Source organism: Heptranchias perlo, unplaced genomic scaffold, assembly GCF_035084215.1.
Source record: "Heptranchias perlo isolate sHepPer1 unplaced genomic scaffold, sHepPer1.hap1 HAP1_SCAFFOLD_914, whole genome shotgun sequence".
Classification (NCBI taxonomy): domain Eukaryota; kingdom Metazoa; phylum Chordata; class Chondrichthyes; order Hexanchiformes; family Hexanchidae; genus Heptranchias; species Heptranchias perlo.
Window position 1 is genome coordinate 44,332 of NW_027139955.1, and position 25,669 is coordinate 70,000.

At 55.1% G+C, this 25,669-nt stretch overlaps 1 protein-coding gene across 1 annotated transcript in view; it reads right to left on the reverse strand.

Moving 5' to 3' along the window:
• LOC137319868 (chymotrypsin-like protease CTRL-1) overlaps positions 1 to 25,669 on the reverse strand; it is a gene marked incomplete at its 5' end in the record, with an annotated part of 73,483 nt that overhangs the window by 42,902 nt on the left and 4,912 nt on the right. Inside the window, 8 exons of the mRNA XM_067981779.1 lie at positions 5,189 to 5,267; positions 8,824 to 8,951; positions 12,032 to 12,117; positions 15,365 to 15,521; positions 17,122 to 17,236; positions 18,696 to 18,823; positions 20,244 to 20,384; positions 24,248 to 24,328. Coding sequence (XP_067837880.1) covers positions 5,189 to 5,267; positions 8,824 to 8,951; positions 12,032 to 12,117; positions 15,365 to 15,521; positions 17,122 to 17,236; positions 18,696 to 18,823; positions 20,244 to 20,384; positions 24,248 to 24,328 — 915 coding nt within the window. The remainder of the gene's footprint in view (positions 1 to 5,188; positions 5,268 to 8,823; positions 8,952 to 12,031; positions 12,118 to 15,364; positions 15,522 to 17,121; positions 17,237 to 18,695; positions 18,824 to 20,243; positions 20,385 to 24,247; positions 24,329 to 25,669) is intronic.

Genomic DNA, 25,669 nt, shown 5'->3' on the forward strand with positions numbered 1-25,669 from the left:
TGGGGAACAGTGGGGTATAGAGAGAGAGGGGACACACTGGGGAACAGTGGGGTATAGAGAAAGGGGACACACTGGGGAACAGTGGGGTATAGAGAGAGGGGACACACTGGGGAACAGTGGGGTATAGAGAGAGGGGGCACACTGGGGAACAGTGGGGTATAGAGAGAGGGGACACACTGGGGAACAGTGGGGTATAGAGAGAGAGGGGACACACTGGGGAACAGTGGGGTATAGAGAGAGAGGACACACTGGGGAACAGTGGGGTATAGAGAGAGGGGACACACTGGGGAACAGTGGGGTATAGAGAGAGAGGACACACTGGGGAACAGTGGGGTATAGAGAGAGGGGACACACTGGGGAACAGTGGGGTATATAGAGAGAGGACACACTGGGGAACAGTGGGGTATAGAGAGAGAGGGGACACACTGGGGAACAGTGGGGTATAGAGAGAGGGGACACACTGGGGAACAGTGGGGTATCGAGAGAGGGGACACACTGGGGAACAGTGGGGTATAGAGAGAGGGGACACACTGGGGAACAGTGGGGTATAGAGAGAGGGGACACACTGGGGAACAGTGGGGTATAGAGAGAGGGGACACACTAGGGAACAGTGGGGTATAGAGAGAGAGGACACACTGGGGAACAGTGGGGTATAGAGAGAGGGGACACACTGGGGAACAGTGGGGTATATAGAGAGAGGACACACTGGGGAACAGTGGGGTATAGAGAGAGGGGGTCACACTGGGGAACAGTGGGGTATAGATAGAGGGGACACACTGGGGAACAGTGGGGTATAGAGAGAGGGGACACACTGGGGAACAGTGGGGTATAGAGAGAGGGGACACACTGGGGAACAGTGGGGTATAGAGAGAGAGGGGACACACTGGGGAACAGTGGGGTATAGAGAGAGGGGACACACTGGGGAACAGTGGGGTATAGAGAGAGGGGACACACTGGGGAACAGTGGGGTATAGAGAGAGGGGACACACTGGGGAACAGTGGGGTATAGAGAGAGGGGACACACTGGGGAACAGTGGGGTATAGAGAGAGAGGGGACACGCTGGGGAACAGTGGGGTATAGAGAGAGGGGACACACTGGGGAACCCTGGGGTATAGAGAGAGGGGACACACTGGGGAACAGTGGGGTATAGAGAGAGGGGGGACACACTGGGGAACAGTGGGGTATAGAGAGAGGGGACACACTGGGGAACAGTGGGGTATAGAGAGAGGGGACACACTGGGGAACAGTGGGGTATAGAGAGAGGGGACACACTGGAGAACAGTGGGGTATAGAGAGAGGGGACACACTGGGGAACAGTGGTGTATAGAGAGAGAGGGGACACACTGGGGAACAGTGGGGTATAGAGAGAGAGGGGACACACTGGGGAACAGTGGGGTATAGAGAGAGGGGACACACTGGGGAACAGTGGGGTATAGAGAGAGGGGACACACTGGGGAACAGTGGGGTATAGAGAGAGGGGGCACACTGGGGAACAGTGGGGTATAGAGAGAGGGGACACACTGGGGAACAGTGGGGTATAGAGAGAGAGGGGACACACTGGGGAACAGTGGGGTATAGAGAGAGAGGACACACTGGGGAACAGTGGGGTATAGAGAGAGGGGACACACTGGGGAACAGTGGGGTATAGAGAGAGAGGACACACTGGGGAACAGTGGGGTATAGAGAGAGGGGACACACTGGGGAACAGTGGGGTATATAGAGAGAGGACACACTGGGGAACAGTGGGGTATAGAGAGAGAGGGGACACACTGGGGAACAGTGGGGTATAGAGAGAGGGGACACACTGGGGAACAGTGGGGTATCGAGAGAGGGGACACACTGGGGAACAGTGGGGTATAGAGAGAGGGGACACACTGGGGAACAGTGGGGTATAGAGAGAGGGGACACACTGGGGAACAGTGGGGTATAGAGAGAGGGGACACACTAGGGAACAGTGGGGTATAGAGAGAGAGGACACACTGGGGAACAGTGGGGTATAGAGAGAGGGGACACACTGGGGAACAGTGGGGTATATAGAGAGAGGACACACTGGGGAACAGTGGGGTATAGAGAGAGGGGGTCACACTGGGGAACAGTGGGGTATAGAGAGAGGGGACACACTGGGGAACAGTGGGGTATAGAGAGAGGGGACACACTGGGGAACAGTGGGGTATAGAGAGAGAGGGGACACACTGGGGAACAGTGGGGTATAGAGAGAGGGGACACACTGGGGAACAGTGGGGTATAGAGAGAGGGGACACACTGGGGAACAGTGGGGTATAGAGAGAGGGGACACACTGGGGAACAGTGGGGTATAGAGAGAGAGGACACACTGGGGAACAGTGGGGTATAGAGAGAGGGGACACACAGGGGAACAGTGGGGTATAGAGAGAGGGGACACACTGGGGAACAGTGGGGTATAGAGAGAGGGGACACACTGGGGAACAGTGGGGTATAGAGAGAGGGGACACACTGGGGAACAGTGGGGTATAGAGAGAGGGGACACACTGGGGAACAGTGGGGTATAGAGAGAGGGGACACACTGGGGAACAGTGGGGTATAGAGAGAGGGGACACACTGGGGAACAGTGGGGTATAGAGAGAGGGGACACACTGGGGAACAGTGGGGTATAGAGAGAGAGGGGTAACACTGGGGAACAGTGGGGTATAGAGAGAGGGGACACACTGGGGAACAGTGGGGTATAGAGAGAGAGGACACACTGGGGAACAGTGGGGTATAGAGAGAGGGGACACACTGGGGAACAGTGGGGTATAGAGAGAGGGGGGACACACTGGGGAACAGTGGGGTATAGAGAGGGGACACACTGGGGAACAGTGGGGTATATAGAGAGGGGACACACTGGGGAACAGTGGGGTATAGAGAGAGGGGACACACTGGGGAACAGTGGGGTATAGAGAGAGAGGACACACTGGGGAACAGTGGGGTATAGAGAGAGGGGGGACACACTGGGGAACAGTGGGGTATAGAGAGGGGACACACTGGGGAACAGTGGGGTATATAGAGAGGGGACACACTGGGGAACAGTGGGGTATAGAGAGAGGGGACACACTGGGGAACAGTGGGGTATAGAGAGAGGGGGGACACACTGGGGAACAGTGGGGTATAGAGAGAGAGGGGACACTGGGGAACAGTGGGGTATAGAGAGAGGGGACACACTGGGGAACAGTGGGGTATATAGAGAGAAGGGACACACTGGGGAACAGTGCGGTATAGAGAGAGGGGACACACTGGGGAACAGTGGGGTATAGAGAGAGGGGACACACTGGGGAACAGTGGGGTATAGAGAGAGGGGACACACTGGGGAACAGTGGGGTATAGAGAGAGGGGACACACTGGGGAACAGTGGGGTATAGAGAGAGAGGACACACTGGGGAACAGTGGGGTATAGAGAGAGAGGGGACACACTGGGGAACAGTGGGGTATAGAGAGAGGGGTCACACTGGGGAACAGTGGGGTATAGAGAGAGAGGGGACACACTGGGGAACAGTGGGGTATAGAGAGAGGGGACACACTGGGGAACAGTGGGGTATAGAGAGAGAGGGGACACACTGGGGAACAGTGGGGTATAGAGAGAGGGGACACACTGGGGAACAGTGGGGTATAGAGAGAGGGGACACACTGGGGAACAGTGGGGTATAGAGAGAGGGGACACACTGGGGAACAGTGGGGTATAGAGAGAGGGGGGACACACTGGGGAACAGTGGGGTATAGAGAGAGAGAGGGGACACACTGGGGAACAGTGGGGTATAGAGAGAGGGGACACACTGGGGAACAGTGGGGTATAGAGAGAGAGGGGACACACTGGGGAACAGTGGGGTATAGAGAGAGGGGACACACTGGGGAACAGTGGGGTATAGAGAGAGGGGACACACTGGGGAACAGTGGGGTATAGAGAGAGAGGACACACTGGGGAACAGTGGGGTATAGAGAGAGGACACACTGGGGAACAGTGGGGTATAGAGAGAGGGGACACACTGGGGAACAGTGGGGTATAGAGAGAGGGGACACACTGGGGAACAGTGGGGTATAGAGAGAGGGGACACACTGGGGAACAGTGGGGTATAGAGAGAGAGGGGACACACTGGGGAACAGTGGGGTATAGAGAGAGAGGGGACACACTGGGGAACAGTGGGGTATAGAGAGAGGGGACACACTGGGGAACAGTGGGGTATATAGAGAGAGGGGACACACTGGGGAACAGTGGGGTATAGAGAGAGAGGGGACACACTGGGGAACAGTGGGGTATAGAGAGAGAGGGGACACACTGGGGAACAGTGGGGTATAGAGAGAGGGGACACACTGGGGAACAGTGGGGTATATAGAGAGAGGGGACACACTGGGGAACAGTGGGGTATAGAGAGAGAGGGGACACACTGGGGAACAGTGGGGTATATAGAGAGAGGGGACACACTGGGGAACAGTGGGGTATAGAGAGAGGGGACACACTGGGGAACAGTGGGGTATAGAGAGGGGGGACACACTGGGGAACAGTGGGGTATAGAGAGAGGGGACACACTGGGGAACAGTGGGGTATAGAGAGAGGGAACACACTGGGGAACAGTGGGGTATAGAGAGAGAGGGGACACACTGGGGAACAGTGGGGTATAGAGAGAGAGGGGACACACTGGGGAACAGTGGGGTATAGAGAGAGGGGACACACTGGGGAACAGTGGGGTATGGAGAGAGGGGACACACTGGGGAACAGTGGGGTATAGAGAGAGGGGGGACACACTGGGGAACAGTGGGGTATAGAGAGAGAGGGGACACACTGGGGAACAGTGGGGTATAGAGAGAGGGGACACACTGGGGAACAGTGGGGTATGGAGAGAGGGGACACACTGGGGAACAGTGGGGTATAGAGAGAGGGGGGACACACTGGGGAACAGTGGGGTATAGAGAGAGAGGGGACACACTGGGGAACAGTGGGGTATAGAGAGAGGGGACACACTGGGGAACAGTGGGGTATAGAGAGAGGGGACACACTGGGGAACAGTGGGGTATAGAGAGAGGGGACACACTGGGGAACAGTGGGGTATAGAGAGAGAGGGGACACACTGGGGAACAGTGGGGTATAGAGAGAGAGGGGACACACTGGGGAACAGTGGGGTATAGAGAGAGAGGGGACACACTGGGGAACAGTGGGGTATCGAGAGAGGATTTACGTACCCATACATGTATCTACCCCATCTCCCTTCGCACACAGTTGAGTCTCATCGATATCGTCTCTCCGACACTGGTCACGAGGCTGGTGAAGGAAGAGGGGAGAGGGGTTTGAGTGTTTTCCGATGGGTGGAGAAGGGACGAAGGGGAATGTGGAGAGGGGGCAGGCACAGAGCGCAGCGAGAGGGGAGAGGCGAGAGTCGGAGGGGACGGTCTCGGGCCGAGGGTGGGGTTTACTGAGAGAGAGGAGGGGGAGAAAGAGAGAAAGGGAGGGTGGATGGAGAGGAGGAAGGAGAGAGAGAGAGAGAGAGAGAGAGAAGGGCAGGGAGATTCGGGAGGAGAGCAGGGGGTCTCGAACAGAGATTAGGGAGAAGGAGAGGGGCTGTTGGGGGGAGAGGGGGGCTATGAGGGGGTGATGAGGTGGGTGAGAGGGGAATGAAACAAGGAACGTGAGAGAGGAGAGAGAGGGAACGAGATACAGAAAATAGATTGAAAGATCTCCCATCTCTCCAGCCCCTTTCACCCCCTCAGGACGTCCCGAAGTGTTTCACGGCCAATGAGGGACTTTTTTCGAAGTGCGCTCACTGTTGTAATGTGGGAAACGCAGCAGCCAATTTGCGCACAGCAAGATCCCACAAACAGCAATGTGAGAATGACCCAGATCATCTGGTTTTTTTTAGTGATGTTGGTCGAGGGATAAATATCGGGGCCCAGGACCCCGGGGAGAACTCCCCCCTGCTCTTCTTCCAATAGTGGCCGTGGGATCTTTTACACCCACTTGAGAGGGGCAGACGGGGCCCTCGGTTTAACGTCTCGTCCGAAAGACGGCACCTCCGACAGTGCGGCGCTCCCTCAGTACTGACCCTCCGACAGTGCGGCACTCCCTCAGTACTGACCCTCCGACAGTGCGGCGCTCCCTCAGTACCGACCCTCCGACAGTGCGGCGCTCCCTCAGTACTGACCCTCCGACAGTGCGGCGCTCCCTCAGTACTGACCCTCCGACAGTGCGGCGCTCCCTCAGTACTGACCCTCCGACAGTGCGGTGCTCCCTCAGTACCGACCCTCCGACAGTGCGGCGCTCCCTCAGTACTGACCCTCCGACAGTGCGGCGCTCCCTCAGTACTGACCCTCCGACAGTGCGGCGCTCCCTCAGTACTGACCCTCCGACAGTGCGGCACTCCCTCAGTACTGACCCTCCGACAGTGCGGCGCTCCCTCAGTACCGACCCTCCGACAGTGCGGCGCTCCCTCAGTACTGACCCTCCGACAGTGCGGCGCTCCCTCAGCACCGACCCTCCGACAGTGCGGGGCTCCCTCAGTACCGACCCTCCGACAGTGAGGCGCTCCCTCAGTACCGACCCTCCGACAGTGCGGCGCTCCCTCAGTACCGACCCTCCGACAGCGCGGCGCTCCCTCAGTACCGACCCTCCGACAGTGCGGCGCTCCCTCAGTACCAACCCTCCGACAGTGCGGCGCTCCCTCAGTACCGACCCTCCGACAGTGCAGCGCTCCCTCAGTACTGACCCTCCGACAGTGCGGCGCTCCCTCAGTACTGACCCTCAGACAGTGCAGCGCTCCCTCAGTACCGACCCTCCGACAGTGCGGCGCTCCCTCAGTGCTGACCCTCCGACAGTGCGGCGCTCCCTCAGTACTGACCCTCCGACAGTGCGGCGCTCCCTCAGTGCTGACCCTCCGACAGTGCGGCGCTCCCTCAGTACTGACCCTCCGACAGTGCGGCGCTCCCTCAGTGCTGACCCTCCGACAGCGTGGCGCTCCCTCAGTACTGACCCTCCGACAGCGCGGCGCTCCCTCAGTACTGACCCTCCGACAGTGCGGCGCTCCCTCAGTACCGACCCTCCGACGGTGCAGCGCTCCCTCAGTACTGACCCTCCGACAGTGCGGCGCTCCCTCAGTACTGACCCTCCGACAGTGCGGCGCTCCCTCAGTACCGACCCTCCGACAGTGCGGCGCTCCCTCAGTACCGACCCTCCGACAGTGCGGGGCTCCCTCAGTACTGACCCTCCGACAGTGCGGCGCTCCCTCAGTACTGACCCTCCGACAGTGCGGCGCTCCCTCAGTACCGACCCTCCGACAGTGCGGTGCTCCCTCAGTACTGCCCCTCCGACAGTGCGGCGCTCCCTCAGTACCGACCCTCCGACAGTGCGGCGCTCCCTCAGTACCGACCCTCCGACAGTGCGGTGCTCCCTCAGTACCGACCCTCCGACAGTGCGGCGCTCCCTCAGTACCGACCCTCCGACAGTGCGGCGCTCCCTCAGTACCGACCCTCCGACAGTGCGGCGCTCCCTCAGTACGGACCCTCCGACAGTGCGGCGCTCCCTCAGTACCGACCCTCCGACAGTGCGGCGCTCCCTCAGTACCGACCCTCCGACAGTGCGGCGCTCCCTCAGTACCGACCCTCCGACAGTGCGGCGCTCCCTCAGTACCGACCCTCCGACAGTGCGGCGCTCCCTCAGTACCGACCCTCCGACAGTGCGGCGCTCCCTCAGTACCGACCCTCCGACAGTGCGGCGCTCCCTCAGTACCGACCCTCCGACAGTGCGGCGCTCCCTCAGTACCGACCCTCCGACAGTGCGGCGCTCCCTCAGTACTGACCCTCCGACAGTGCGGCGCTCCCTCAGTACTGACCCTCCGACAGTGCGGCGCTCCCTCAGTACTGACCCTCCGACAGTGCAGCGCTCCCTCAGTACTGACCCTCCGACAGTGCAGCGCTCCCTCAATACTGACCCTCCGACAGTGCAGCGCTCCCTCAGTACTGACCCTCCGACAGTGCGGCACTCCCTCAGTACCGACCCTCCGACAGTGCAGCGCTCCCTCAGTACTGACCCTCCGACAGTGCAGCGCTCCCTCAGTACTGACCCTCCGACAGTGCAGCGCTCCCTCAGTACTGACCCTCCGACAGTGCGGCGCTCCCTCAGTACTGACCCTCCGACAGTGCAGCGCTCCCTCAGTACTGACCCTCCGACAGTGCAGCGCTCCCTCAGTACTGACCCTCCGACAGTGCGGGGCTCCCTCAGTGCTGACCCTCTGAGAGATGCTTGCAAAGATTACGAGAGTGGGAAGAGGGGAGAGTCGGACAGGATCGTGAGGGGGACGAGATGTGGGGGATGAAATGGGAGAGGGACAGTCAGAAAGAGAGAGAAAAAGAGATGATGTGTGGGGGGAGAGAGAGAGAGAGGCGGGGGGAGAGAGAGAGAGAGAGAGAGGCGGGGGGAGAGAGAGAGAGAGAGAGGCGGGGGGAGAGAGGGGAATGGGGAGTTCACATTGGTTCCCAACCTGGGAACGCCTCGAATTTAAAATTCTCCATCCTTGTGTTCTGATCCCCTCCGTGGCCCCTCGCCCACCACCTCCCCATCTCCGTAACCTCCCCCAGTCCCTGCACCCCCTCCGAGATCTCTGCTCTCCTCCAATTCGGGCCTCTGGTCCGTCCAATGCTCCCTTGGTCCCACCATTGGAGGCCATTCCCTCAGCCGCCAGGGCCCTAAACTCTGGAATTCCCTCCGCCTCCCTCCCTCCTCCTTTAAGACGCTCCTGAAAACCTACCACTTTTTCCGGGCGCCTTGGGGACATATATGACGACAGACTGTAAACCAGTCTTGTTGCAGGTGGATTACAAACTCTTACCTTGATTGATATCTTCCCATACTGTAAATGGAATGCCGCTCGATCGTTATCGTCGACTTTACCCCAGCCAGTCACGTATCCCGTGATGTCCCGATCTTCTTCCCCGCCATTCCCTGTTAAAATCCGATCTGAAACAGCACAACATCCAATCGTGGACCCACTTTGTACCAATGAGGCCAACATTGAAAGGAACTCCCTCCGCACTGTCCCATCAAACACTCCCAGGGCAGGTACAGGGTTCGATACAGAGTAAAGCTCCCTCTACACTGTCCCATCAATCACTCCCAGGGCAGGTACAGGGTTCGATACAGAGTAAAGCTCCCTCTACACTGTCCCATCAATCACTCCCAGGGCAGGTACAGGGTTCGATACAGAGTAAAGCTCCCTCTACACTGTCCCATCAAACACTCCCAGGGTCAGGTACAGGGTTAGATACAGAGTAAAGCTCCCTCTACACTGTCCCATCAAACACTCCCAGGGCAGGTACAGGGTTCGATACAGAGTAAAGCTCCCTCTACACCGTCCCATCAAACACTCCCAGGGCAGGTACAGGGTTCGATACAGAGTATAGCTCCCTCTACACTGTCCCATCAAACACTCCCAGGGCAGGTACAGGGTGAGATACAGAGTATAGCTCCCTCTACACTGTCCCGTCAAACACTCCCAGGGCAGGTACAGGGTTAGATACAGAGTAAAGCTCCCTCTACACTGTCCCATCAAACACTCCCAGGGCAGGTACAGGGTTAGATACAGAGTAAAGCTCCCTCTACACTGTCCCATCAAACACTCCCAGGGCAGGTACAGGGTTCGATACAGAGTAAAGCTCCCTCTACACTGTCCCATCAAACACTCCCAGGGCAGGTACAGGGTTAGATACAGAGTAAAGCTCCCTCTACACTGTCCCATCAAACACTCCCAGGGCAGGTACAGGGTTAGATACAGAGTAAAGCTCCCTCTACACTGTCCCATCAAACACTCCCAGGGCAGGTACAGGGTTCGATACAGAGTAAAGCTCCCTCTACACTGTCCCGTCAAACACTCCCAGGGCAGGTACAGGGTTAGATACAGAGTAAAGCTCCCTCTACACTGTCCCATCAAACACTCCCAGGGCAGGTACAGGGTTAGATACAGAGTAAAGCTCCCTCTGCACTGACCCGTCAAACACTCCCAGGGCAGGTACAGGGTTAGATGCAGAGTAAAGCTCCCTGTACACTGTCCCATCAAACACTCCCAGGGCAGGTACAGGGTTAGATACAGAGTAAAGCTCCCTCTACACTGTCCCATCAAACACTCCCAGGGCAGGTACAGGGTTCGATACAGAGTAAAGCTCCCTCTACACTGTCCCATCAAACACTCCCAGGGCAGGTACAGGGTTAGATACAGAGTAATGCTCCCTCTGCACTGTCCCATCAAACACTCCGAGGGCAGGTACAGTGTTAGATACAGAGTAAAGCTCCCTCTACACTGTCCTGTCAAACACTCCCAGGGCAGGTACAGGGTTAGACACAGAGTAAAGCTCCCTCTACACTGTCCCATCAAACACTCCCAGGGCAGGTACCGGGTTAGATACAGAGTAAAGCTCCCTCTACACTGTCCCGTCAAACACTCCCATGGCATGTACAGGGTTAGATACAGAGTAAAGCTCCCTCCACACTGTCCCGTCAAACACTCCCAGGGCAGGTACAGGGTTAGATACAGAGTAAAGCTCCCTCCACACTGTCCCATCAAACATTCCCAGGGCAGGTACAGGGTTAGATACAGAGTAAAGCTCCCTCTACACTGTCCCGTCAAACATTCCCAGGGCAGGTACAGGGTTAGATACAGAGTAAAGCTCCCTCTACACTGTCCCATCAAACACTCCCAGGGCAGGTACAGGGTTAGATACAGAGTAAAGCTCCCTCTACACTGTCCCATCAAACACTCCCAGGGCAGGTACAGGGTTAGATACAGAGTAAAGCTCCCTCTACACTGTCCCGTCAAACACTCCCAGGGCAGGTACAGGGTTAGATACAGAGTAAAGCTCCCTCTACACTGTCCGATCAAACACTCCCAGGGCAGGTACAGGGTTAGATACAGAGTAAAGCTCCCTCTGCACTGTCCCACGAAACACTCCCAGGGCAGGTACAGGGTTAGATACAGAGTAAAGCTCCCTCTCCACTGTCCCATCAAACACTCCCAGGGCAGGTATAGGGTTAGATACAGAGTGAAGCTCCCTCTACACTGTCCCATCAAACACTCCCAGGGCAGGTACAGGGTTAGATACAGAGTAAAGCTCCCTCTACACTGTCCCGTCAAACACACCCAGGGCAGGTACAGGGTTAGATACAGAGTAAAGCTCCCTCTACACTGTCCCATCAAACACTCCCAGGGCAGGTACAGGGTTAGATACAGAGTAAAGCTCCCTCTACACTGTCCCATCAAACACTCCCAGGGCAGGTACAGGGTTAGATACAGAGTAAAGCTCCCTCTACACTGTCCCGTCAAACACTCCCAGGGCAGGTACAGGGTTAGATACAGAGTAAAGCTCCCTCTACACTGTCCCATCAAACATTCCCAGGGCAGGTACAGGGTTAGATACAGAGTAAAGCTCCCTCTACACTGTCCCGTCAAACACTCCCAGGGCAGGTACAGGGTTAGATACAGAGTAAAGCTCCCTCTACACTGTCCCGTCAAACACTCCCAGGGCAGGTACAGGGTTAGATACAGAGTAAAGCTCCCTCTACACTGTCCCATCAAACACTCCCAGGGCAGGTACAGGGTTAGATACAGAGTAAAGCTCCCTCCACACTGTCCCATCAAACACTCCCAGGGCAGGTACAGGGTTAGATACAGAGTAAAGCTCCCTCTACACTGTCCCATCAAACACTCCCAGGGCAGGTACAGGGTTAGATACAGAGTAAAGCTCCCTCTACACTGTCCCATCAAACACTCCCAGGGCAGGTACAGGGTTAGATACAGAGTAAAGCTCCCTCTGCACTGTCCCATCAAACACTCCCAGGGCAGGTACAGGGTTAGATACAGAGTAAAGCTCCCTCCACACTGTCCCATCAAACACTCCCAGGGCAGGTACAGGGTTAGATACAGAGTAAAGCTCCCTCTACACTGTCCCGTCAAACACTCCCAGGGCAGGTACAGCATTTTACCAGAGGACTGGTCATCAATAGGCCGAGAAGCCTTACCCTTCTATTAAATAGTTCCCCCAACGTACCTTGGTATCGACACTTGTCCCTCCAGTCACCAGAGGCCATCGATAGAAACTCATTCACTTCCTTTGTGCACGGGAGACAAACAGGCCTGAGAGGAGAGGGAGGCAGATGGAACTAGGCCTCAGCTGCCATGGCAACAAGCACACAAACGTTTTCAATCACCCCTGCCCGCTGCCTCAGCTCATCCGCTGCCGAAACCCTCATCCACGCCCTTTGTCCCCTCCAGACTGGACTATCCCAATGCTCTCCTGGCCCGGCCTCCCACCTTGACCCCTCCGTAGCCATCAACTCATCTGCTGCCCCCCCCCGTATCCTAACTCGCGCCGAGTCCCGTTCACCCATCACCCCCTCTCCCTGTGCTCGCTGGGCCGACACTGGCTCCCGGTCCGGGAACGCCTCAATCCTCGTGTTCAAATCCCTCCACGGCCCTCGCCCTCCCCCTCCCAGCTATCTCTGTAACCTCCCCCGACCCTCCGAGATCTCTGCGCTCCCCCAATTCCGGCCTCTTGCGCATCCCCCGATTTGTGGTTGAGCGCACCAGATCTGAAATGGACTCCGCTCACTTTCCCGCACCTAAAATGGCCGCCGAGCGGAGACGCCACTGGTCGACCCGGGCTTGTGCGTTTCAGATAATGGTGGGATCGCGAGCTGGGAATGTCTCTCTGACTCTTTGACAGTGCGGCGCTCCCTCAGTACCGACCCTCCGACAGTGCGGCGCTCCCTCAGTACCGACCCTCCGACAGTGCGGCGCTCCCTCAGTACTGACCCTCCGACAGTGCGGCGCTCCCTCAGTACCGACCCTCCGACAGTGCGGCGCTCCCTCAGTACCGACCCTCCGACAGTGCGGCGCTCCCTCAGTACCGACCTTCCGACAGTGCGGCGCTCCCTCAGTACCGACCCTCCGACAGTGCGGCGCTCCCTCAGTACCGACCCTCCGACAGTGCGGCGCTCCCTCAGTACCGACCCTCCGACAGTGCGGCGCTCCCTCAGTACCGACCCTCCGACAGCGCGGCGCTCCCTCAGTACTGACCCTCCGACAGCGCGGCGCTCCCTCAGTACTGACCCTCCGACAGCGCGGCGCTCCCTCAGTACTGACCCTCCGACAGCGCGGCGCTCCCTCAGTACCGACCCTCCGACAGCGCGGCGCTCCCTCAGTACTGGACAACCGGGGAGTGTCGGCCTGGATTATTGGGGCTCGAGTCCCTGGAATGTGTGTGGGGCTCGAACCCTTGACCTCCAGCCTAAAAATAATTTAATAATTGGGAAGGGCGAATGGAAACGTTGGCCTTTATCTCAAGGGGGCTGGAATACAAATGGGAGGGGGGTTATGCTCCAGCTGTACAGAGACCTGGTCAGACCCCCCACATCTGGAGAGACCTGCACCCAGTTCTGGGCCACCGCACTCCAGGAAGGAGATATCGGCCTTGGAGGGGGCGCAGAGCAGATTCACCAGAACGAAACCGGGGAGGCTTAAAGGGTTAAATTACGAGGAGAGGTCGCACAGACGAGTCTTGTGTTCCCTCGAGTGTCGAAGATTAAGGGGAGGGGGATCTAATGGAGGGGTTTGAGATGTTTGAAGGATTCGATAGGGTAGATGGAGAGAGCAACTATTTCCTCTGGTGGGGGGAATCCAGAACAAGGTGGGGGCAGAACCTTAAAATCAGAGCTCGGCCCGTTCGGGGGGGTGAGGTCAGGGAGCATTTCTCCGCACGAAGGGGAGGGGGAATCTGGGACTCTCTCCCCCCACAAAAGGCCGTGGACATTGGGGGGTCGATTGGCGGGTTCCAGGCTGAGATCGATAGACTTTTGTTGGGGTTTTAAGGGTTATGGAACCCAAGTGGGCAGATGGAGCTCAGACGGCGGTCAGCCATGCTCTGATTGAATAGCGGAACAGGCTCGAGGGGCTGAATGGCCTCTTCCTGTTCCTAAGTTGCTCTGTGTTCTTAATCCCTGGTTAGAGCACATCTGGAGTGACTGCGTACAGTTCTGGGCATCGCACATTTGAATGGACATATCGGACTTGGAGGGAGTGCAAATTCACCAGGGCTGCAAAGGATAGACTTTTTTTTTATTCGTTCATGGGATGTGGGCGTCGCTGGCGAGGCCGGCATTTATTGCCCATCCCTAATTGCCCTTGAGAAGGTGGTGGTGAGCCGCCTTCTTGAACCGCTGCAGTCCGTGTGGTGACGGTTCTCCCACAGTGCTGTTAGGAAGGGAGTTCCAGGATTTTGACCCAGCGACGATGAAGGAACGGCCGATATATTTCCAAGTCGGGATGGTGTGTGACTCGGAGGGGAACGTGCAGGTGGTGTTGTCCCCATGTACCTGCTGCCCTTGTCCTTCTAGGTGGTAGAGGTCGCGGGTTTGGGAGGTGCTGTCGAAGAAGCCTTGGCGAGTTGCTGCAGTGCATCCTGTGGATGGTCCACACTGCAGCTACGGTGCGCCGGTGGTGAAGGGAGTGAATGTTTAGGGTGGTGGATGGGGTGCCAATCAAGCGGGCTGCTCTGTCCTGGATGGTGTCGAGCTTCTTGAGTGTTGTTGGAGCTGCACTCATCCAGGCAAGTGGAGAGTATTCCATCACTCTCCTGACTTGTCCCTTGTAGATGGCGGAAAGGCTTTGGGGAGTCAGGAGGTGAGTCACTCGCCGCAGAATACCCAGCCTCTGACCTGCTCTTGTAGCCACAGTATTTATATGGCTGGTCCAGTTAAGTTTCTGGTCAATGATGACCCCCAGGATGTTGATGGTGGGGGATTCGGCGATGGTAATGCCGTTGAATGTCAAGGGGAGGTGGTTAGACTCTCTCTTGTTGGAGGAATGATTACATAAACGAGGCTCGCGCCCTCCGTAACCATCAACTCAACTTTGGAAAGGTTAAGGGGGGGATTCGATTGAGGTCTTTATGATTTTGAAAGGATTTGATGGTGTCGATGAGAGAGAATTTTTTTTCCCGCTGGTGGGGGAATCGAGGAGAAGGAGACACAACCTTAAAATCAGAGCCAGGCCATTGAGGAGAGAAGGTCGGAGACATCTCTCCGCGTAAAGGGTGGTAGACGTGTGAGACTCTCCCCCGCAGAAGGCAGCTGACTCCCGCTCAATTAAATCAGAGACCGATCGGCTTTTGCTCGGCAAAGTGGTATTAAGGGACAAGGAGCCAGGGAGGCCGGAGGGAGTTCGGGGACAGATATCGGCTGTGATCTGGCTGAGCGGCGGGGAGCAAGGCTCGAGGGGCTGAACGGCCTCCTCCTGTCCCCGTGTTCGGACTCAGCCAGCCAAGACGCCTTGTCTTGAAGAGCGTTCGAGGCGGGTAAGCATAAAAGGCATCGAATGAACAAACCTGATTCGGTCGCTGTAAACCAAATCTTCCTTCAAACGTAGAACAGCGATGTCGTAGATGTATAAACCGTTGTTCCTTGTGGCTGTATCGTTGTACCTATCGTGGACATGCACCTCCGCTACCTCCTTGCGATGGATGGCGAGTCTCTTAACACGACCTGAAATATTCGTGTGTGAGTTGAGAAACGGTGAAAGGATGTCCTCCCGATCTCTGGAACCTCCTCCAGCCCCCTACGACCCTCCCAGATCTCTGCGCTCCTCCAATTCCGGCCTCTTGTCCATCCCCTGCTCCCTTCGCCCCACCATTGGCGGCCGTGCCTTCAGAGGCCCGGGCCTTAAACTCTGGAATTCCCTCTACGCCTCTCTCTCTCTCTCTCTCTCCCTCCCTCCATCTCTCCTCCTTTAAGACGCTCCTTAAAACCTCCCTCTTTGACCGACCTGTCCTAATATCTCCTTAAGCGGCTCAGATCTCACCATGGCCAGTCGAGAGAATTGAATTGAGTAAAACTGGTTGTTTTTTTTTTGCGCTGACCAGAAAAGTTGAGACCCATTGGGTCGTGGGAGCCTGTTCCGCCATTCAATCAGATCTTAGCTGATCTGTCCCTCAACTCCATCGAAGCGCCTTGGTTCCGTACTGGAGATAGATCGGGAAAAGGGGAGGTGCAACGAGACCTGGGTGTCCTCGTACACCAGTTGCATTCAGGTGCAGCAAGCAGTTAGGAAGGCGAATGGTATGTTGGCCTTCATTGCAAGAGGATTTGAGTACAAGAGCAGGGATGTCTTACTGCAGTTATAAACAATTTTACAACACCAAGTTATAGTCCAGCAATTTTATTTAGTGTAACTTGGTGTTGTAAAATTGTTTACAATTGTCAACCCCAGTCCATCACCGGCATCTCCACATCATTACTGCAGTTATACAGGGCCTTGGTGAGACCACACCTGGAGTATTGTGCGCAGTTTTGGTCTCCTTATCTGTGGAAGGACGTCCTTGCCATGAAGGGAGTGCAACGAAGGTTCACCAGGCTGATTCCTGGGATGGCAGGGCTGTATGAGGAGAGATTGGGTCGACTCGGCCTGTATTCACTCGAGTTTAGAAGAATGAGAGGTGATCTCATCGAAACGTATAAAATTCTAAGAGGGCGAGACAGACTAGATGCAGGGAGGATGTTCCCGATGGCTGGGGAGTCCAGAACCAGGGGGGTCACAGTCTCAGGATACGGGGAATGCCATTTAGAACCGAGATGAGGAGAAATGTCTTCACTCAGAGGGTGGTGAACCTGTGGAATTCTCTACCACAGAAGGCAGTGGAGGCCGAGCCATTAGATGTATTCAAGAAGGAGATAGATATATTCCTTAATGCTAAAGGGATCAAGGGATACGGGGAAAAAGCGGGAACAGGGTACTGAGTTAGACGATCGGCCATGATCATCTTGAATGGCGGAGCAGGCCCGAAGGGCCGAATGGCCAACTCCTGCTCCTATTTTCCCTGTTTCTATGCAACCCTTAAGACCGAACAAAAATCGATCGACCTCGGTCTTGGAAGTCCCAATTGACCCCCAGGCCTGGCCAGCTTTTTGGAGGGGAGTGGAGTTGGGGGAGGAGAGAGTTCCAGATTCCCACTCCCCTTTGTGTGGAGAAATGCTTCCCGACATCGTCCCCGAACGGCCGAGCTCGAATTCGACTACGTTCCGGACCAGGGTGGACCCCTTCCCCGTCGAGCAAAACACGGCCAACCGATGAGCGATGAACACTTACCGATGTACACGGAGATTTGCGAATTGGCCACGGGCCCGTCCATCACGAAGTTATGAGCCGCGGACAATATCCATCTGGGTGAAATAATTGAGCCCCCTCCGACGTACGATGAGCCCTGAAAGGGGGGCAGAGGATGAAGTGAGGCCGCAGAGGGACCCGTGAGGGGATTCAGGCCCGCCCAATGGCCAACTGTCAGTCCTGGGGCCGACCTGCCCCATCCTGCCCTCTGTCCCAATCCGCTGGGGCCCAGATTCTACGAGGCTTTCCCGCTCCCACGCACGCCCCATCCACTCAAACCCTTTAGGGACGCAGGAGTAGGGAGGAGGCCATTCAGCCCCTCGGGCCTGTCCCCCAGAACATCGTGGCCTGATATGCACCTCAACTCCAGGTTCCCGCCTCAGTTTCATATCCCTCAAAACCCCCCAAAAAATCTATTGATCCCAGACTGGAAAATTTCAATTGACCCTCAGCGTGCAATAGACTTTGATAGAGAGCTGTACCCTGTATCTAACCCTGTACCTGCCCTGGGAGTGTTTGATGGGACAGTGTAGAGGGAGCTTTACTCTGTATCTAACACTGTACCTGACCCTGGGAGTGTTTGATGGGACAGTGTAGAGGGAGCTTTACTCTGTATCTAACCCTGTACCTGACCCTGGGAGTGTTTGATGGGACAGTGTAGAGGGAGCTTTACTCTGTATCTAACCCTGTACCTGACCCTGGGAGTGATTGATGGGACGGTGTAGAGGGAGCTTCACTCTGTATCTAACCCTGTACCTGCCCTGGGAGTGTTTGCTGGGACAGTGTGGAGGGAGCTTTACTCTGTATCTAACCCTGTACCTGCCCTGGGAGTGTTTGACAGGACAGTGCAGAGGGAGCTTTACTCTGTATCTAACCCTGTACCTGCCCTGGGAGTGTTTGCTGGGACAGTGTGGAGGGAGCTTTACTCTGTATCTAACCCTGTACCTGCCCCTGGGAGTGTTTGACGGGACAGTGTAGAGGGAGCTTTACTCTGTATCTAACCCTGTACCTGCCCTGGGAGTGTTTGACGGGACAGTGTAGAGGGAGCTTTACTCTGTATCTAACCCTGTACCTGACCCTGGGAGTGATTGATGGGACGGTGTAGAGGGAGCTTCACTCTGTATCTAACCCTGTACCTGCCCTGGGAGTGTTTGACGGGACAGTGTAGAGGGAGCTTTACTCTGTATCTAACCCTGTACCTGCCCTGGGAGTGTTTGATGGGACAGTGTAGAGGGAGCTTTACTTTGTATCTAACCCTGTACCTGCCCTGGGAGTGTTTGACGGGACAGTGTAGAGGGAGCTTTACTCTGTATCTAACCCTGTACCTGCTCTGGGAGTGTTTGACGGGACAGTGTAGAGGGAGCTTTACTCTGTATCTAACCCTGTACCTGCCCTGGGAGTGTTTGATGGGACAGTGTAGAGGGAGCTTTACTCTGTATCTCACCATGTGCAGGAGGGGCAGAGGGGAGGTGGGTGAGGGGGCCATTGTCCGCTCCCCTCGGTCTGTGGGATTGAAATGTCGAGGCCTGAGCGGGTTCCGACTGACAGGGTCGTACCTGACTGGCCACCTGAATCAGCACCTGCCAGGGCCACTGCTTTTTCTCGGCATTCTCTCCCCCAAACACTCGGCCCAGGCTCCTCTGGTCCCGAACACGCCCCCTTATCCCGCAGGCCTTGACAGCTCCTGAAAATCCAAAGAGAAAAACGCCAGGTCTGTTAGTCGCATTGGGATTGTGTCCAGTGGGAGTGAATGGGAAGGGGTCGGGTCCATTGGGATTGTGTACAGTGGGAGTGAATGGGAAGGGGTCGGGTCCATTGGGATTGTGTACAGTGGGAGTGAATGGGAAGGGGTCGGGTCCATTGGGATTGTGTACAGTGGGAGTGAATGGAAGGGGTCGGGTCCATTAGGATTGTGTACAGTGGGGAGTGAATGGGAAGGGGTCGGGTCCATTGGGATTGTGCACAGTGGGAGTGAATGGGAAGGGGTCGGGTGTATTGGGATTGTGTACAGTGGGAGTGAATGGGAAGGGGTCGGGTCCATTGGGATTGTGTACAGTGGGAGTGAATGGGAAGGGGTCGGGTCCATTGGGATTGTGTACAGTGGGAGTGAATGGGAAGGGATCGGGTCCATTGGGATTGTGTACAGTGGGAGTGAATGGGAAGGGGTCGGGTCCATTGGGATTGTGTACAGTGGGAGTGAATGGGAAGGGATCGGGTCCATTGGGATTGTGTACAGTGGGAGTGAATGGGAAGGGGTCGGGTCCATTGGGATTGTGCACAGTGGGAGTGAACGGGAAGGGGTCGGGTCCATTGGGATTGTGTACAGTGGGAGTGAATGGGAAGGGATCGGGTCCATTGGGATTGTGTACAGTGGGAGTGAATGGGAAGGGGTCGGGTCCATTGGGATTGTGTACAGTGGGAGTGAACGGGAAGGGGTCGGGTCCATTGGGATTGTGCACAGTGGGAGTGAACGGGAAGGGGTCGGGTCCATTGGGATTGTGCACAGTGGGAGTGAACGGGAAGGGGTCGGGTCCATTGGGATTGTGTACAGTGGGAGTGAATGGGAAGGGGTCGGGTCCATTGGGATTGTGTACAGTGGGAGTGAATGGGAAGGGGTCGGGTCCATTGGGATTGTGTACAGTGGGAGTGAACGGGAAGGGGTCGGGTCCATTGGGATTGTGTAGAGTGGGAGTGAATGGGAAGGGGTCGGGTCCATTGGGATTGTGTACAGTGGGAGTGAATGGGAAGGGGTCGGGTCCATTGGGATTGTGCACAGTGGGAGTGAATGGGAAGGGGTCGGGTCCATTGGGATTGTGCACAGTGGGAGTGAATGGGAAGGGGTCGGGTCCATTGGGATTGTGCACAGTGGGAGTGAATGGGAAGGGGTCGGGTCCATTGGGATTGTGTGCAGTGGGAGTGAATGGAAGGGGTCGGGTCCATTGGGATTGTGTACAGTGGGAGTGAATGGGAAGGGGTCGGGTCCATTGGGATTGTCTACAATGGGATTGAATTGAGTTCTTTTTATTCTGGGTATCGCTGGTGTTAATCCGCAGTAAGTAGCTTCACACCAGTAGTCAGTAGATCAGACCAGGACCTCGACTCACCCATTGGTAATTTGGTAAGATTCGTCAGTTCATCCAATAGATCATAACTCGTGAAGTAAAATGAATGCTGGGCCTCCTTCTTGGTGGTCAGTCTCTCGAGTTCCTGCTTGCTGGCATCCCCAATCCCGATTGTGAATATATCTACATGAAGGAGCAATCACAGAGCTGGAAACAACACCTTCCGTCAAGTTACATCGAGTCTGCAGTCCAGAAACAGGCCATTCGGCCCCACTGCTCTATCCCGGTGTTTATGCTCCACACGAGCCTCCTCCATCTCACCCTATCACCATCTCCTTCTATTCCTCTCTCCCTCATGTGTTTATCCAGCTTCCCCTTAAATCCATCCACACTATTCACCTCAACTACTCCTTGTGGGAGCGAGTTCCACATTCTCACCACTCTCTGGGGAAAGACGTTTCTCCTGAATTCCCCTATTGGATTTATTGGTGACTATCTTATATTTATGGCCCCGAGTTCTGGTCTCCCCCACAAGTGGAAACATCTTCTCTATGTCTACCCTATCGAACCCTTTCATAATCTTAAAGACCTCGATCAGGTCACCCCTCAGTCTTCTCTTTTCTGGAGAAAAGAGCCCCAGTCTGTTCAATCTTTCCTGATAGGTAAAACCTCTCAGTTCTGGTTTCATTCTTGTAAATCTTTTTTGCACCTTCTCCAGTGCCTCTATATCCTTTTTATAATATGGAGACCAGAACTGTGCACAGTGCTCCAAGTGTGGTCCAACCAAGGTATATGGAGACCAGAACTGTGCACAGTGCTCCAAGTGTGGTCTAACCAAGGTATATGGAGACCAGAACTGTGCACAGTGCTCCAAGTGTGGTCTAACCAAGGTATACGGAGACCAGAACTGTGCACAGTGCTCCAAGTGTGGTCTAACCAAGGTATATGGAGACCAGAACTGTGCACAGTGCTCCAAGTGTGGTCCAACCAAGGTATATGGAGACCAGAACTGTGCACAGTGCTCCAAGTGTGGCCTAACCAAGGTATATGGAGAGCAGAACTGTGCACAGTGCTCCAAGTGTGGTCCAACCAAGGTACATGGAGACCACAACTGTGCACAGTGCTCCAAGTGTGGTCTAACCAAGGTATTTGGAGACCAGAACTTTGCACAGTGCTCCAAGTGTGGTCTAACCAAGGTATATGGAGACCAGAACTGTACACAGTGCTCCAAGTGTGGTCTAACCAAGGTATATGGAGACCAGAACTTTGCACAGTGCTCCAAGTGTGGCCTAACCAAGGTATATGGAGACCAGAACTGTGCACAGTGCTCCAAGTGTGGTCTAACCAAGGTATATGGAGACCAGAACTTTGCACAGTGCTCCAAGTGTGGTCTAACCAAGGTATATGGAGACCAGAACTGTGCACAGTGCTCCAAGTGTGGTCTAACCAAGGTATATGGAGACCAGAACTGTGCCCAGTACTCCAAGTGTGGTCTAACCAAGGTATATGGAGACCAGAACTGTGCACAGTGCTCCAAGTGTGGTCTAACCAAGGTACATGGAGACCAGAACTGTGCCCAGTGCTCCAAGTGTGGTCTAACCAAGGTTCTATACAAGTTTAACATAACTTCTCTGCTTTTCAATTCTATCCCTCTAGAAATGAACCCCAGTGTTTGATTTGCCTTTTTTTATGGCCTTATTAACCTGCGTCTCTACTTTTGGTGATTTGTGTATCTGTACCCCCAGATCCCTCTGCTCCTCTCCCCCATTCAGACTCTTATTATCCAATCAGTATGTGTCCATCCTCCGATTCCCATCGCTCCACCACTGGCGGCCGTGCCTTCAGCTGCCTGGACCCTACGCTCTGGAATTCCCTCCCTAAGCCCCTCCGACCTCCCTCTGAGACCCCCGACCTTAAAACCCACCCCCGAAACCTTTGGCCACCGAACCCCTTTGCCTTTCTTTTCTTCCCTTGCGCCTCTCTGAAGCCTCCCGGGAGGATTCTCACGAGAGCGACAGATGTAAGGACAGGGCAATGGGCCAGGAAAGATTGCCCCTACACTCATCGGCGCCTGGAACCCGTGCAAGCTCCCGGGAGAGGGGTGAAGAGGGAGAACGTTGCCGGGCCAACAAACAGAAAAAATACTCTGGAAAATTCCTCTCTGGCTCCCTCAGGCAATCGATTCCGGTCCAGGATTGTTGTTGGAGCTGCACTCATCCAGGCAAGTGGAGAGTATTCCATCACACTCCTGACTTGTGCCTTGTAGATGGCGGAAAGGCTTTGGGGAGTCACTCCCAGCAGAATACCCAGCCTCCGACCTGCTCTTGTTGCCACAGTATTTATATGGCTGGTCCAGTTAAGTTTCTGGTCAATGGTGACCCCCCAGGATGTTGATGGTGGGGGTTTCGGCGATGGTAATGCCGTTGAATGTCAAGGGGAGGTGGTTGGACTCTCTCTTGTTGGAGATGGTCATCGCCTGGCACTTGTCTGGCGCGAATGTTACTTGCCACATATCAGCCCAAGCCTGGATGTTGTCCAGGTCTTGCTGCATGCGGGCTCGGACTGCTTCATTATTTGAGGGGTTGCGAATGGAACTGAACACTGTGCAATCATCAGCGAACATCCCCATTTCTGACCTTATGATGGAGGGAAGGTCATTGATGAAGCAGCTGAAGATGGTTGGGCCAAGGACACTGCCCTGAGGAACTCCTGCAGCAATGTCCTGGGGCTGAGATGATTGGCCTCCAACAACCACTACCATCTTCCTTTGTGCAAGGTATGACTCCAGCCACTGGAGAGTTTTCCCCCCCGATTCCCATTGACTTCAATTTTACTCGGGCTCCTTGGTGCCACACTCGGTCAAATGCTACCTTGATGTCAAGGGCAGTCACCTTCTGGAGGCGATCCAGAGGCTTGCTCCTCCCAAAACTCCTCCCTACTCTTCGGTCTGGTGTTGTGTCAACACACGTCCTCTGGTCCACCCCCACCGGTCAGGGTGGGACATTCGATCGCTAGTCAGGCTATCCAGCTCTCTCGTTGACCTCCAAACCTCCATCTGGTCTACGCTGCTCCAACAGAACGAGGTACTTAACCCTGCCTTAGTAACGGGGCTTCATGAAACCAGCAATCTCGACATTAAAGGCGCTACGTCCACAAAAGAAGAGAGTTCCAAACTTCTACCACCCTTTGTGTGTAGAAATGTTTTCTAATCTCGCTCCTGAAAGGTCTGGCTCTAATTTTTAGACTGTGCCCCCTACTCCTAGAATCCCCAACCAGCGGAAATAGTTTCTCTCTATCCGTTCCCCTTAATATCTTATAAACTTCGATCAGATCACCCCTTACCCTTCGAGACTCCAGAGAATACAACCCTAATTTGTGTAATCTCTCCCTCGTAACTTAACCCTTGAAGTCCGGGTATCATTCCAGTAAACCTACGCTCCACTCCCTCCAAGGCCAATATGTCCTTCCGAAGGTGCGGTGCCCAGAACTGCTCACAGTACTCCAGGTGCGGTCTGACCAGGGTTTTGTATAGCTGCAGCATAACTTCTGCCCCCTTGTACTCTAGTCCTCTAGATATTAAGGCCAGCGTTCCATTGGCCTTCTTGATTATTTTCTGCACCTGTTCAATGATCGATGGAACTGAACCCCTAAGTCCCTTTGGACATCCACTGTTTTTAACTTTTTACCAGCCCTGCTCCCATTCTGGTAAATCTCCTCCGCACCCTCTCGAAGGCCTGGAGATCCTTCCTAAAGTGCGGTGCCCAGAATTGGACACAATTCTCCAGCTGAGGCCCAACCAGTGTTTTATAAAGGGTTTAGCACAACTCCCTTGCTTTTGTGCCTCTATTAATAAAGTCCAGGATCTCCGTATGCTTTAACAGCCTTCTCAACCTGTCCTGCCACCGCCAAAGATTGGTGTACACGCACCCCCAGGTCTCTCTGTCCCCGCGTCCCCCCTTTAAAATTGTACCATTTGGCCAGCGTCGATGGTGAGGCCTCGTGTAGCGAGGTTCGCTGCTTTCAGATAGCAAGGGAAAAATATTTACCAAGGTTTCTCTCCGAATCTGGGACTGTGTCCTTAATCTTTTGGACCACTAGCGATGGATCAGGGCCAATGTTCTGTCTACCTGTGGAGACGTTGTTTTAATTATTCAGAATGGTCGACTGTATTGCAGCAAATAAAGAAACTCGGCAGGCACCAATTAACGAGAGCGAACAGACGAGGGGTGTCGACCTGGAGACCAGAGAGATGCTAGCAGGAAGGAACTGTGTCAGGGTGAGATACAGAGGGAAGCTCCCTCTACACTGTCCCGTCAAACACTCCCAGGGCAGGTACAGGGTTAGATACAGAGTAAAGCTCCCTCCACACTGTCCCATCAAACACTCCCAGGGCAGGTACAGGGTTAGATACAGAGTAAAGCTCCCTCTACACTGTCCCGTCAAACACTCCCAGGGCAGGTACAGGGTTAGATACAGAGTAAAGCTCCCTCTACACTGTCCCATCAAACACTCCCAGGGCAGGTACAGGGTTAGATACAGAGTAAAGCTCCCTCTACACTGTCCCATCAAACACTCCCAGGGCAGGTACAGGGTTAGATACAGAGTAAAGCTCCCTCTACACTGTCCCGTCAAACACTCCCAGGGCAGGTACAGGGTTAGATACAGAGTAAAGCTCCCTCCACACTGTCCCATCAAACACTCCCAGGGCAGGTACAGGGTTGGATACAGAGTAAAGCTCCCTCTACACTGTCCCATCAAACACTCCCAGGGCAGGTACAGGGTTAGATACAGAGTAAAGCTCCCTCTACACTGTCCCGTCAAACACTCCCAGGGCAGGTACAGGGTTAGATACAGAGTAAAGCTCCCTCTACACTGTCCGATCAAACACTCCCAGGGCAGGTACAGGGTTAGATACAGAGTAAAGCTCCCTCTACACTGTCCCATCAAACACTCCCAGGGCAGGTACAGGGTTAGATACAGAGTAAAGCTCCCTCTACACTGTCTCGTCAAACACTCCCAGGGCAGGTACAGGGTTAGATACAGAGTAAAGCTCCCTCTACACTGTCTCGTCAAACACTCCCAGGGCAGGTACAGGGTTTAGATACAGAGTAAAGCTCCCTCTACACTGTCCGATCAAACACTCCCAGGGCAGGTACAGGGTTAGATACAGAGTAAAGCTCCCTCTAAACTGTCCCATCAAACACTCCCAGGGCAGGTACAGGGTTAGATACAGAGTAAAGCTCCCTCTACACTGTCCGATCAAACACTCCCAGGGCAGGTACAGGGTTAGATACAGAGTAAAGCTCCCTCTACACTGTCCCATCAAACACTCCCAGGGCAGGTACAGGGTTAGATACAGAGTAAAGCTCCCTCTACACTGTCCCGTCAAACACTCCCAGGGTCAGGTACAGGGTTAGATACAGAGTAAAGCTCCCTCTACACTGTCCCATCAAACACTCCCAGGGCAG